The 14680-nt window shown below is 44.5% G+C and overlaps 3 protein-coding genes across 4 annotated transcripts in view; 1 reads left to right on the forward strand and 2 right to left on the reverse strand.

Moving 5' to 3' along the window:
* The window catches only part of LOC139372439 (protocadherin-9), an 801390-nt gene that overhangs the window by 252884 nt on the left and 533826 nt on the right, over window positions 1–14680 (reverse strand). The window lies entirely within an intron of this gene.
* LOC139372983 (translationally-controlled tumor protein homolog) lies at window positions 471–5796 on the reverse strand (the record flags this gene model as incomplete). The annotated part of the gene is given in 5 exon segments (XM_071112890.1): window positions 471–587; window positions 2477–2582; window positions 4668–4855; window positions 5086–5159; window positions 5623–5796. Coding segments are annotated over 5 exon segments (513 nt in total), but the record flags the coding sequence as incomplete, so codon positions are not given.
* Window positions 12146–14680, forward strand: part of LOC139372984 (RNA binding motif protein 26) — a 37043-nt gene continuing 34508 nt past the window's right edge. For both annotated transcript variants that reach the window (XM_071112891.1, XM_071112892.1), the window contains exons 1-4: window positions 12146–12556; window positions 12865–12983; window positions 13746–13888; window positions 14158–14246. In XM_071112891.1, the coding sequence (XP_070968992.1) occupies window positions 12498–12556; window positions 12865–12983; window positions 13746–13888; window positions 14158–14246 (410 nt within the window). In that variant the 5' untranslated portion in view covers window positions 12146–12497. The remainder of the gene's footprint in view (window positions 12557–12864; window positions 12984–13745; window positions 13889–14157; window positions 14247–14680) is intronic.

Here is a 14680-nt window from a genome sequence, read left to right on the forward strand (position 1 = left end):
ACTTTAGACCAGAGCCCTATAGAACCCTATTCCCTACATAGTGCACTACTTTAGACCAGAGCCCTATAGAACCCTATTCCCTACATAGTGCACTACTTTAGACCAGAGCCCTATAGAACCCTATTCCCTACATAGTGCACTACTTTAGACCACTGGTGTACCATATTGGACAAAGTGAATCAATAACACTGATCGTTGCAGATAGAAATTGAATGACTAGAACAGATAAATCCCTGGGTTCTTCGTTGCCTTTACACTCAGCTTTAAGGGAGTGGGGGGGGGGTGGCACAGGTGGTTGAACGTTGCCTTTACACTCAGCTTTAAGGGAGGGGGGGGGCACAGGTGGTTGAACGTTGCCTTTACACTCAGCTTTAAGGGAGGGGGGGTGGCACAGGTGGTTGAACGTTGCCTTTACACTCCTCCGTCCCCTACAGAGAACCCGACAGTCCTCCGTCGTCACGGTAACTTACGTATTTCTCGATCTCGATGCCGTCTTTGAAGAAAACGAAGAAGGGCGTGACCCCGTCCTCGCGGTAGTCTAGCAGGCCGATGGCGCCGTCACAGTTCATGGACTCACCGGTGAAGAACTGAAGAAGAGGAGCAGGTCACGTGATCAACAGGACGTACAAGGAGACACTGTTCAGTCATCGTTTCATACAACGAGGAAGAGATGCCTTCTTTTGGAACAAACCACACACACACACACACCGCCCCCCCCCCGATACAAACGCCAAAGTGTAAGCCAGCGACTTGACAACGTACTCCGATAAAATACAGATGTTAGTGTCATAGGTCACAGCCTCTAAAGGTGTCCCGAGATCGTCACTGTGTCATATAGGTCACAGCCTCTAAAGGTGTCCTGAGATCGTCACTGTGTCATATAGGTCACAGCCTCTAAAGGTGTCCTGAGATCGTCACTGTGTCATAGGTCACAGCCTCTAAAAGGTGTCCTGAGATCATCACTGTGTCATATAGGTCACAGCCTCTAAAGGTGTCCTGAGATCGTCACTGTCATAGGTCACAGCCTCTAAAGGTGTCCTGAGATCGTCACTGTCATAGGTCACAGCCTCTAAAGGTGTCCCGAGATCGTCACTGTGTCATATAGGTCACAGCCTCTAAAGGTGTCCTGAGATCGTCACTGTCATAGGTCACAGCCTCTAAAGGTGTCCTGAGATCATCACTGTGTCATAGGTCACAGCCTCTAAAGGTGTCCTGAGATCATCACTGTGTCATATAGGTCACAGCCTCTAAAAGGTGTCCTGAGATCATCACTGTCATAGGTCACAGCCTCTAAAAGGTGTCCTGAGATCATCACTGTCATAGGTCACAGCCTCTAAAAGGTGTCCTGAGATCATCACTGTGTCATATAGGTCACAGCCTCTAAAAGGTGTCCTGAGATCGTCACTGTCATAGGTCACAGCCTCTAAAGGTGTCCTGAGATCGCCACTGTCATAGGTCACAGCCTCTAAAAGGTGTCCTGAGATCATCACTGTGTCATATAGGTCACAGCCTCTAAAAGGTGTCCTGAGATCATCACTGTGTCATATAGGTCACAGCCTCTAAAGGTGTCCTGAGATCATCACTGTGTCATATAGGTCACAGCCTCTAAAAGGTGTCCTGAGATCATCACTGTGTCATATAGGTCACAGCCTCTAAAGGTGTCCTGAGATCATCACTGTGTCATATAGGTCACAGCCTCTAAAGGTGTCCTGAGATCATCACTGTGTCATATAGGTCACAGCCTCTAAAAGGTGTCCTGAGATCGTCACTGTCCGCTCCAGCGACCATTTTAACCAGCCCTCATCCATCCAATATAAAACAGTGTCCATTTTAACCAGCCCTCATCCATCCAATATAAAACAGTGTCCATTTTAACCAGCCCTCATCCATCCAATATAAAACAGTGTCCATTTTAACCAGCCCTCATCCATCCAATATAAAACAGTGTCCATTTTAACCAGCCCTCATCCATCCAATATAAAACAGTGTCCATTTTAACCAGCCCTCATCCATCCAATATAAAACAGTGTCCATTTTAACCAGCCCTCATCCATCCAATATAAAACAGTATATCCATTTTAACCAGCCCTCATCCATCCAATATAAAACAGTGTCCATTTTAACCAGCCCTCATCCATCCAATATAAAACAGTGTCCATTTTAACCAGCCCTCATCCATCCAATATTAAACAGTGTCCATTTTAACCAGCCCTCATCCATCCAATATAAAACAGTGTCCATTTTAACCAGCCCTCATCCATCCAATATTAAACAGTGTCCATTTTAACCAGCCCTCATCCATCCAATATTAAACAGTGTGTTCATAACACCCAACGGCCGGCGCTGTGTGGAAATGGACATGCCAAATGCCCCCCATTTCCCCTATATAGTGCACTATATATGGACATTGGAAAGGGGAAAAGGGGGGGCCATTTGGGACCCTGACATGCGGTGGGGGGGGGGTAGATTCTCTCACCTGGTATTTATCGAGGTTCCCCAGGATCATCTTAACAGCTGCTGGAGCGCCTGCCATGAAGGCCTGTACCCTCTTAGATCCCTGCTCCTCCAGCTTGGCCTTGACCCTGGGGGGGGGGGGGGGGGGGGGGGGGGGGGGGAACAACTGTGTTACATTCACAACATTCCCCATCAGGCTGCCTGATACTCCCAGAAAACAGAACCCTGCTTGTGCACTTGTTTGTTTCATTACCCATATTTTACCTGGGTAAAGTTGACCGAAAACATATTCTCATTGACAGCAACGACCCGGGGAACGGTTACAGGGGAGATTGGAAATGGACTGAACCACGTCGACTCCCTGTGGGGTAACAGGTATTTAGACTGGACTGAACCATGTCGACTCCCTGTGGGGTAACAGGTATTTAGACTGGACTGAACCACGTCGACTCCCTGTGGGGTAACAGGTATTTCGACTGGACTGAACCACGTCGACTCCCTGTGGTTTAACAGGTATTTAGACTGGACTGAACCACGTCGACTCCCTGTGGGGTAACAGGTATTTAGACTGGACTGAACCACGTCGACTCCCTGTGGGGTAACAGGTATTTAGACTGGACTGAACCATGTCGACACCCTGTGGTTTAACAGGTATTTAGACTGGACTGAACCATGTCGACTCCCTGTGGTTTAACAGGTATTTAGACTGGACTGAACCATGTCGACTCCCTGTGGTTTAACAGGTATTTAGACTGGACTGAACTATGTCGACTCCCTCTGGTTTAACAGGTATTTAGACTGGACTGAACCACGTCGACTCCCTGTGGGGTAACAGGTATTTAGACTGGACTGAACCACGTCGACTCCCTGTGGGGTAACAGGTATTTAGACTGGACTGAACCACGTCGACTCCCTGTGATTTAACAGGTATTTAGACTGGACTGAACCACGTCGACTCCCTGTGGTTTAACAGGTATTTAGACTGGACTGAACCACGTCGACTCCCTGTGGTTTAACAGGTATTTAGACTGGACTGAACCATGTTGACTCCCTGTGGTTTAACAGGTATTTAGACTGGACTGAACCATGTCGAATCCCTGTGGTTTAACAGGTATTTAGACTGGACTGAACTATGTCGACTCCCTGTGGTTTAACAGGTATTTAGACTGGACTGAACCATGTCGACTCCCTGTGGTTTAACAGGTATATAGACTGGACTGAACCATGTCGACTCCCTGTGGTTTAACAGGTATTTAGACTGGACTGAACCATGTCGACTCCCTGTGGTTTAACAGGTATTTAGACTGGACTGAACCATGTTGACTCCCTGTGGTTTAACAGGTATTTAGACTGGACTGAACCATGTCGACTCCCTGTGGTTTAACAGGTATATAGACTGGACTGAACCATGTCGACTCCCTGTGGTTTAACAGGTATTTAGACTGGACTGAACCATGTCGACTCCCTGTGGTTTAACAGGTATTTAGACTGGACTGAACCATGTTGACTCCCTGTGGTTTAACAGGTATTTAGACTGGACTGAACTATGTCGACACCCTGTGGTTTAACAGGTATTTAGACTGGACTGAACCATGTCGACTCCCTGTGGGGTAACAGGTATTTAGACTGGACTGAACCATGTCGACTCCCTGTGGGGTAACAGGTATTTAGACTGGACTGAACCATGTCGACTCCCTGTGGGGTAACAGGTATTTAGACTGGACTGAACCACGTCGACTCCCTGTGGTTTAACAGGTATTTAGACTGGACTGAACCATGTCGACTCCCTGTGGGGTAACAGGTATTTACACCCCTTTATACCCATAATGGAACAATCCGATGAGTCATAGCAGGCCGTGCAGAAAGCCCAGGGACAATACGATGTCATGTTACCAAATCAGTTACCAAAACCCCTGGGTGTCACCAGAGAGAAGTTGCCCAGGCTTGTCAACATGCATTTTAAAATCTGCCTGACAGTTGAGTCTGATTTTCCGTTTAAATATCACTCTCGTCCTGTTACTGGTGTTGGGCCAGTAAGTGAAAGTTTGCTGGATCGAATCCCAGAGTTGACAAGGTAAAAAACATGTTTTTTAAATGTCATTCTGCCCCTGAACAAGGCAGTTAAACCCACAGTTCCCCGATAGGCCGTAGTTGTAAATAAGAAATGTTTAATTTAAAAAAAGTGTGTTAGATGAGATGCCAGAGACACTTACGCCTTCATATAGCCCTTGATGTAGCTCTGGTAAGCCTTCTTGTTGTAGGCCGAGGTCTCCTGCAGTTTGCTGTTGAGCACAATGTCGACTCCACTGACTGTGGACGCTTCACTGCCCTCATCGCCGCCCTCTGCAGAGGCGTTGGCACCGATTAACGCACCGTCGACGTCCTCCGACCTGGAAGTGAGCTGGAAGGGAGGGGAGATCCTGGTTAGGCTAGCAGGCTAAACGGTACACCGGTATCAACACGTCACCGTAGTTAACTAGCAGATCCAGTCTACCAAAGCCGAAATTATGTTATCACAACCCTCCTGTATTTTGAAGTGAGTGAAATAAATGGAATAGCTAGCCAAGTATGCTAAAAGCTAAGGAAGATGACCGTTTTTACAGTTAAGCAACTTAGTGGACGTTAACGTACCTTTCCCTGTACCTCGTACAGCATACCGTCGCAGACCTCCGTGATTTTGTAGACCTCGGTGAATAGCTCATCTCCTGAAATACATCATTATTAACCAACGCATACCGAAACATGGGAGTTGAAACGGTAGATAACTATTGTGTCAACTAGTAGGCTAACTAAAAATCAGCTGTTTACGATAGAAAAACAGGGCATTTAGTACAACTTGTTACCTAGTTAGCCAAACGCCGGTAGGCCTCGCTAACTAGCAGGGAAATGCTAACTCTCCGGTAAGCCTAAACACAGTCTATTGGTTTACTCCGTTATACTGTACATATAAAATGTACAAATTGCATCGATCCCGGTACAGAACACCATGGAGGAACTACGACGAGGTTTGTTATTTTTAAAGTAATTTCCACATCGTTGGCACAAAGGGCAGTAGAGACTTCCGGTAGGCCCCAAAAAAAACACACTACAAATGCAGACCAACACAAAAATATATATATTTATAAAAGAAATACTACCAGAATATTGATAATATAAACGTTAGATTACCGGTGATGATATCCTTGTAGATGATCATTTTTGTTGGATTGTAAAAAGTGACGTTCCACGGGAAGATGTTTCTGGATCCCTACCCGTCTCAGGACTCGTAAGGAGAAAAAGGACAGAAAACAGCGGTTCCCCAACTTAGATAGCGGCGGGTGCTGGTGACGTCACCGCCGGTCTCCGGCGCCCCCTTCAGGACACGTTGCAGGGTGTCGCTTCTCCGGGTGCGTACCCTGCAGTACTCTCTCCCAGTCAGGTTTGTCGTGCTGCCGGGGAGCGTCACCACACCATCACCCCCCAATTTGAGAATTTCTCAAAAAAGTTTATCTTTTGGTCCATTCAACAACAGAGCGATACGAATCTTGTTTCAGCAGGATGTTGTTGTGTCTATACCTTATGTCATGCCTTATGTCATGCCTTATGTCATGCCTTATGTCATGCCTTATGTCATGCCTTATGTCATGCCTTATTGGAATGGATTTATTGATAATATCTGTTGGAAACAAAGTTTGGTTGTTGCCACACACACAAACCTGCTTGTTAACAAAATGAAGGAAGTTTCCTTTAAAATGATTCATCAATATTATCCTGCCAACCGCTATATGAAGAAGTTTAAGGAAAACATCAACTCAAACTGCTCCTTTTGTAATGTCCACCCAGAAACAGTGGTGCATCTTTTTGGACATTGTATTCATCAGGATATTTATAATTGAACACATTTATGAAGATTTTACACTATTGTGGAGAGATGTCCTGCTTGGATTCTTTACCTACGATAGAAATGAGCTGAAACATTTTTATGTAATTCATTTCATTATTCTTTTGGCCAAATTTCATATACACAAATGTACATTTACAAACAAAAAACAACAACATTTCTTACCCTACAAAAAGAAATTGAACTGTATTTTAAGGCAGTTAAATACTCTACTAACAAAAAAGCTGTTAGAATTATAAGTGTATGTATGTCCCTTAAGGTCCTTGTGTAATTGTAATGTGATTATTCTTTCATTCGATTTCAGTAATATGTTTGTTCCAGAAGAAACACCCTGATTCCCTGATCTCCCTGAGAGATCTTGCTCTTCGAAAATAAAAAGTTCCCTTGTTTAAGAATGTGACGTTACATTTCTCATCCAGCAGGGAGCAACCTGTGTTCATCTATCTTGAAAATGGTCTCCAAAACACGAATGAGATTTCATTCATTGAGTAACGCCTGAAGGTATTGCTTTGCATACGTAATTACGATCCTTTATAATCTATTGGGAAGTTATATGTTTATAGGAACTTTGTATTATAGAGTATATTCCCTTCTATATCAAATTTAAACGTTTCTTTTTTTAACTTGGCAAGTCACATAAGAACAAACTCCTATTTACAATGACAGCCGAACCTGGACGACGCTGGGCCAGTTGTACGCCGTCCTATGGGACTCCCAATCACGGCCAGAGGGGATGCAGCCGGGATTTGAACCAGGTACTGCATTGACTCTTTTTGCACTGAAATGCAGTGTTTAAGACCACTGCGTCATTCAGGAGCACTGAAAAAAAAATCGCAAATATAATATTTCTATCAACTCACTTAGGGAAGACATAGTTTTTAACAACAATATCTTAGTTTTTTTCCACAGAAGTGTTTTTTATGGGGGAGAAGTCATGGACATAACATCGTTTCCAGGCTAAAAGGTTTGTTAGTGAAATTTGGACAGTTTGATGGGTCATTTTGCTGGAGAATTAGTTGCACTTCCACAAAAATGTCGTAAAAAATATACGACAAGGAATGACGTCCCATAAAGATTCAGAGCTAAGCATCTTTTTTTTACATTTTTAAATCCACTTTACGTTAAAGATGTTGTTGATATCAATGAAATGTAGTACATCAAACCCACCATCAGCTCTTTGGTTTGCTATTACAGACTTCTGAAGTTTGTGTTGTTTATCTTTCCATATAAACTCGAGGAAAGGGTTGTTGATGTCCTTGCTGGTTTGATCAGTAACAGATAGGGATAGAGTAGGGCAGACAAAACCCGTGAGAGACCCTCTGCTTTGGACAATAAAACCCGTCCAAATAATAGAGAGTTCACGTTGGAGCCAGTTGTTAAAGAACGATTTAGTTTTCTTTCATCTCTGAGAGAAATTGAGATGTTGACGGACAATATGGTTTTTCACCACGTGCGCCCCTAAATATTTCACATGATCTTTCACTGGAATATTCTCAACAGATTGGTCATTTGAGTTACACAGGGACAATATTTCACATTTATTCAAGTTAATTATTATAAACCATGCATTTTTATACTTGTTTTGCAGCTCAGTAAGTTTATCAGCAAAAACAAACAAAACAAAAAGTATTATTTGAGGTGTGAGAATTGTGTCCTTTACACATTGAATGTAATAAAACAAGCATGATGTAGTTTGGAGATCAATATAACCAATCTCCCATCGATGGACGCAGAACACGCTGAAATATCACTTCGAAAACTTACCAAGAAATATCATAATACCAGCTGAAACACGTGACCATAATAAACAGTATTTCCCCATCGTGATTTCCCAAAACTAGAATCTGAATCGCGAGTCTCCAGGAGTAGAAAGAATTCTGCATTAGTGTGTTAACAGAATTAAAAAAAAGTGCTTTTAGCGTATTGACTTAAGACATTTGGATTATAAACAATAAGAAAACAATTACAACGTAGTGAATAACTGGTTAACTAGTTGAACTAGTAAGATAGGTAGTGAATAACTGGTTAACTAGTTGAACTAGTAAACTAGGTAGTGAATAACTGGTTAACTAGTTGAACTAGTAAGCTAGGTAGTGAATAACTGGTTAACTAGTTGAACTAGTAAACTAGGTAGTGAATAACTGGTTAACTAGTTGAACTAGTAAACTAGGTAGTGAATAACTGGTTAACTAGTTGAACTAGTAAGCTGAATAACTGGTTAACTAGTTGAACTAGTAAGCTAGGTAGCTGGTAAGAAAACCCTGAGCCTAGAGAAACACCTGGACAACCTGAAATAGAGGAAGTTGTGATCGATATAATAAACCAGTTTTCACATTTCACAAACCTGGTTGATATATAAACAGGGTAAATGTAAAAATTACAATCGACTTTATGACTCAAGATTAATTCATCTAACTCAGTGTTTTCTGTCACGCCCTGATCTGTTTCACCTGTCCTTGTGATTGTCTCCACCCCCTCCAGGTGTTGCTTATTTTCCCCAGTGTATTTATCCCTGTGTTTCCTGTCTCTCTGTACCAGTGTATTTATCCCTGTGTTTCCTGTCTCTCTGTACCAGTGTATTTATCCCTGTGTTTCCTGTCTCTCTGTACCAGTGTATTTATCCCTCTGTTTCCTGTCTCTCTGTACCAGTGTATTTATCCCTGTGTTTCCTGTCTCTCTGTACCAGTGTATTTATCCCTGTGTTTCCTGTCTCTCTGTACCAGTGTATTTATCCCTGTGTTTCCTGTCTCCCTGTGTATTTATCCCTGTGTTTCCTGTCTCTCTGTGTATTTATCCCTGTGCTTCCTGTCTCTCTGTACCAGTGTATTTATCCCTGTGTTTCCTGTCTCCCTGTGTATTTATCCCTGTGTTTCCTGTCTCTCTGTGTATTTATCCCTGTGCTTCCTGTCTCTCTGTACCTGTGTATTTATCCCTGTGCTTCCTGTCTCTCTGTGCTAGTTCGTCTTGAATGTTTCCAAGTCAACCAGCATTTTTCTTGCTTTTTGCCTTCTCCTTTTTCTAGTCCTCCCGGGTTTTGAACCTTGCCTGTTTCTGGACTCTGTACCCGCCTGCCTGACCATTCTGCCTGCCTGACCATTCTGCCTGCCTTAACCACGAGCCTGTCTGCCACTCTGTACCCGCCTGCCTGACCATTCTGCCTGCCTGACCATGAGCCTGTCTGACTATTCTGCCTGCCTGACCACGAGCCTGTCTGACCATTCTGCCTGCCTGACCACGAGCCTTTCTGACCATTCTGCCTGCCTGACCACGAGCCTGTCTGACCATTCTGCCTGCCTGACCACGAGCCTGTCTGACCATTCTGCCTGCCTGACCACGAGCCTGTCTGACCATTCTGCCTGCCTGACCACGAGCCTGTCTGACTATTCTGCCTGCCTGACCACGAGCCTGTCTGACCATTCTGCCTGCCTGACCACGAGCCTGTCTGACCATTCTTCCTGCCTGACCACGAGCCTGTCTGACCATTCTGCCTGCCTGACCACGAGCCTGTCTGACCATTCTGCCTGCCTGACCACGAGCCTGTCTGACCATTCTGCCTGCCTGACCACGAGCCTGTCTGACCATTCTGCCTGCCTGACCACGAGCCTGTCTGACCATTCTGCCTGCCTGACCACGAGCCTGTCTGACCATTCTGCCTGCCTGACCACGAGCCTGTCTGACCATTCTGCCTGCCCCCCCCCCCACAAAAAGTATTAAAATCCTTGAGTATTGATCGTAATCTTTCCACTCAAAGTGACACCAAATTGACCCCCCCCCCCCCCCCCCCCCCCCCCCCGGGAAACCAAATAAACAATCTGTATGGCTGAGAGGGACGAGGCCAAGGGAATAGCAAATCAGTCTGACAACACAGCAGACTGGCAAACATACAGAACACTGAGAAATCATGTGACTAAACTAAAAATAACAAGAAGAAGAAACTATACTATGAAACAAAGATACATTATATAAACGATGATAGTACAATGCTCTGGAGTACTTTAAATTACATTCAGAAAATACATTCAGAAATTACATTCATTGAGGCAGATGGCTTGTTCATTGAGGCAGGTGGCTTGTTCATTGAGGCAGGTGGCTTGTTCATTGAGGCAGGTGGCTTGTTCATTGAGGCAGGTGGCTTGTTCATTGAGGCAGGTGGCTTGTTCATTGAGGTAGATGGCTTGTTCATTGAGGTAGATGGCTTGTTCATTGAGACAGATGGCTTGTTCATTGAGGCAGATGGCTTGTTCATTGAGACAGATGGCTTGTTCATTGAGACAGATGGCTTGTTCATTGAGGCAGACTACATGGAACTCTCTGGTAGCCCAGGTAACATGACTACATGGAACTCTCTGGTAGCCCAGGTAACATGACTACATGGAACTCTCTGGTAGCCCAGGTAACATGACTACATGGAACTCTCTGGTAGCCCAGGTAACATGACTACATGGAACTCTCTGGTAGCCCAGGTAACATGACTACATGGAACTCTCTGGTAGCCCAGGTAACATGACTACATGGAACTCTCTGGTAGCCCAGGTAACATGACTACATGGAACTCTCTGGTAGCCCAGGTAACATGACTACATGGAACTCTCTGGTAGCCCAGGTAACATGACTACATGGAACTCTCTGGTAGCCCAGGTAACATGACTACATGGAACTCTCTGGTAGCCCAGGTAACATGACTACATGGAACTCTCTGGTAGCCCAGGTAACATGACTACATGGAACTCTCTGGTAGCCCAGGTAACATGACTACATGGAACTCTCTGGTAGCCCAGGTAACATGACTACATGGAACTCTCTGGTAGCCCAGGTAACATGACTACATGGAACTCTCTGGTAGCCCAGGTAACATGACTACATGGAACTCTCTGGTAGCCCAGGTAACATGACTACATGGAACTCTCTGGTAGCCCAGGTAACATGACTACATGGAACTCTCTGGTAGCCCTGGTAACATGACTACATGGAACTCTCTGGTAGCCCAGGTAACATGACTACATGGAACTCTCTGGTAGCCCAGATAACATGACTACATGGAACTCTCTGGTAGCCCAGGTAACATGACTACATGGAACTCTCTGGTAGCCCAGATAACATGACTACATGGAACTCTCTGGTAGCCCAGGTAACATTACTACATGGAACTCTCTGGTAGCCCAGGTAACATGACTACATGGAACTCTCTGGTAGCCCAGGTAACATGACTACATGGAACTCTCTGGTAGCCCAGGTAACATGACTACATGGAACTCTCTGGTAGCCCAGGTAACATGACTACATGGAACTCTCTGGTAGCCCAGGTAACATGACTACATGGAACTCTCTGGTAGCCCAGGTAACATGACTACATGGAACTCTCTGGTAGCCCAGGTAACATGACTACATGGAACTCTCTGGTAGCCCAGGTAACATGACTACATGGAACTCGCTGCCACTCCAAGCAATACAACCAGTTAAAAAAACACCTTACTGCACAAAGGTGACTGTGAAGAGACACCGCCATTTTGTATATCTTGTATTGTAATGTGCACTATACTATGTATAAGACCTAGATATTGTGTGTATACTGTGTATACTATATTGTGTACTGATATGGAGGCTGTGTGTGACATTTTAAATCTATGTATTTCAGTCCTTGACTAATAATGTTCTGTACTATATATTATGTCATGTTTCGTATGGACCCCAGGAGGAGTAGCTGATGCGTTTGCAGCGGCTCTTTGGGGATCCTAATAAATACCAAATACGTTACAACGTGACATTTCAATTCTCGCGATATCTGCCAGCGAGAGTTCCCCGGAAGTAAATATTCTCAATTTATTTGCAATGAGGGAAGGCCTGCACTGCCTGAACATTCAAACTAGTTGAGGGAATAGTTTACAGTGAACAAATTGTCTTCCCCCCTATTTCTATTTGCAATAATTTAAAAAGCAAGAAACACACTCAAGACAATCTAGTCTTTTCAACCAAGTCGTTGGTCTTTTTAGTGTTGAATAGCCATGCAGGTTTAATAAGAGAGAGAAGGCGGTAACTAACAGCTAATGTTAGCTTGATGACTTCTTGCCTTTGGACATACAGTATTTTGTCATTAAGAAACATTACCGAGTGATTATTAACCCTGGCCACCGAGTGGAAGAGAAGTTAACCGGTGTCTGAAAAGATGATTATTGAAAACCTAGATTCATTGAAAACGTGGCTTTTTAAAACCCTCGAACCAATGTAAGTAGCTAACTTAGATGGCTAACGTTTAGCAACATTAGCTTGCCAGCATCAAGATGCAACAACATGACTGAAGACAAGGCTAGTATCATTTGGATGCTAGTTTAATGTTTATATCATGTGGCTAGTTATTTCAAAACAAAATAGCAGTTTTTATAGTTGAGGAATTGTCTTATCTTGTAATCGATTGGTCTTCTTGGTATGGTAAGGATATATATATATATTCTAGCTAATTTGTTGTTGTTGTTGTATAGCTAGAGTTAGCATGGCTAACGGTGTGTTTGTGTTGACACTTTCCCCTGTTCTAGTTGTGATGCAGATCCATCTGCCCTCGCTAAATACGTCGTTGCCTTGGTGAAGAAAGACAAAAGTGAGACGGAACTCAAAGCTCTTTGTGTCGACCAGTTGGACGTATTTCTACAGAAAGGTAACGATACTTATTAAAACACATGTTTTTAGTTGTGACAACAAGTGGTGGTGACGTTTTGTCGTCATCTGCCTCGAAAGTCGAAGAAAATCTGAGGTACTTTTTGACTGACTGTGACTGAATCCTATTCTCATTTTATAGTGCGTTACTTTGGTCTAAAGAAGTGTACTATATAGGGAATAGGGTTCTATAGGGCTCTGGTCTAAAGTAGTGCACTATATATAGGGAATAGGGTTCTATAGGGCTCTGGTCTAAAGTAGTGCACTATATAGGGTTCTATAGGGCTCTGGTCTAAAGTAGTGCACTATATAGGGAATAGGGTTCTATAGGGCTCTGGTCTAAAGTAGTGCATTATATAGGGAATAGGGTTATATAGGGCCCTGGTCTAAAGTAGTGTACTATATAGGGAATAGGGTTCTATAGGGCCATGGTCTAAAGTAGTGTACTATATAGGGAATAGGGTTCTATAGGGCCCTGGTCTAAAGTAGTGTACTATATAGGGTTCTATAGGGCCCTGGTCTAAAGTAGTGTACTATATAGGGTTCTATAGGGCCCTGGTCTAAAGTAGTGTACTATATAGGGTTCTATAGGGCCCTGGTCTAAAGTAGTGCACTATATAGGGAATAGTGTTCCATTTGGAACTATACACAGTGACTGATACTCATTAGTTACCTAATGTGTCGGTGTCGGCCCCACTATTCATGCCCTTGTCCTCCTCCCCTCATCAACCGCCCCTCGTTCCCTACTCCCGTCTTCTCCCAGAGACGCAGACCTTTGTCGATAGACTCTTTGAAGCCGTCAACTCCAAAAGCTACCTACCTCAGCAGGACCATCAGCCAGGTTCCGCGGGCAAAGCGGAGGGCCACCTGACCAGGACGGACAAAGACGACCAGAGGAAAGACGAGGTGACTGGTTGAGTCATGTTGACAAGGCACCAACACTTAAAGGGAATGTTTACTTTTAACAGTGATGCTACAGGAAACCGCTGTGGTAGAGTTTTAGTGCCTCCGCATAATTGGCATGGAAGGTTACACTCCACAGTCTGACAGTAGAGATCTATTGTCCAATAGTATTCTTTGTAATCAGGAAGTGGGGTTATTTGTAAACAGGATGAGATCAATGTAGTTCATCTGGTGCTACTTTCAGGATCTTAGTTTAAACTTGTGTTTTCCAGCCGAGTCGCGAGGAGGACCGGGACAAGAAGTTCTCCAGGAGAGTGAACTACAGCCCCCCGTCCAGCTCCCGCTACAGTAGAGACAGCAGGTCAGTGTGAACTACAGCCCCCCGTCCAGCTCCCGCTACAGTAGAGACAGCAGGTCAGTGTGAACTACAGCCCCCCGTCCAGCTCCCGCTACAGTAGAGACAGCAGGTCAGTGTGAACTACAGCCCCCCGTCCAGCTCCCGCTACAGTAGAGACAGCAGGTCAGTGTGAACTACAGCCCCCCGTCCAGCTCCCGCTACAGTAGGGACAGCAGGTCAGTGTGAACTACAGCCCCCCGTCCAGCTCCCGCTACAGTAGAGACAGCAGGTCAGTGTGAACTACAGCCCCCTGTCCAGCTACAGTAGAGACAGCAGGTCAGTGTGAACTACAGTAGAGACAGCAGGTCAGTGTGAACTACAGTAGACAGCAGGTCAGTGTGAACTACAGTAGAGACAGCAGGTCAGTGTGAACTACAGTAGAGACAGCAGGTCAGTGT

This window comes from Oncorhynchus clarkii, chromosome 18, assembly GCF_045791955.1.
Source record: "Oncorhynchus clarkii lewisi isolate Uvic-CL-2024 chromosome 18, UVic_Ocla_1.0, whole genome shotgun sequence".
NCBI classification, from domain to species: Eukaryota; Metazoa; Chordata; class Actinopteri; order Salmoniformes; family Salmonidae; genus Oncorhynchus; species Oncorhynchus clarkii.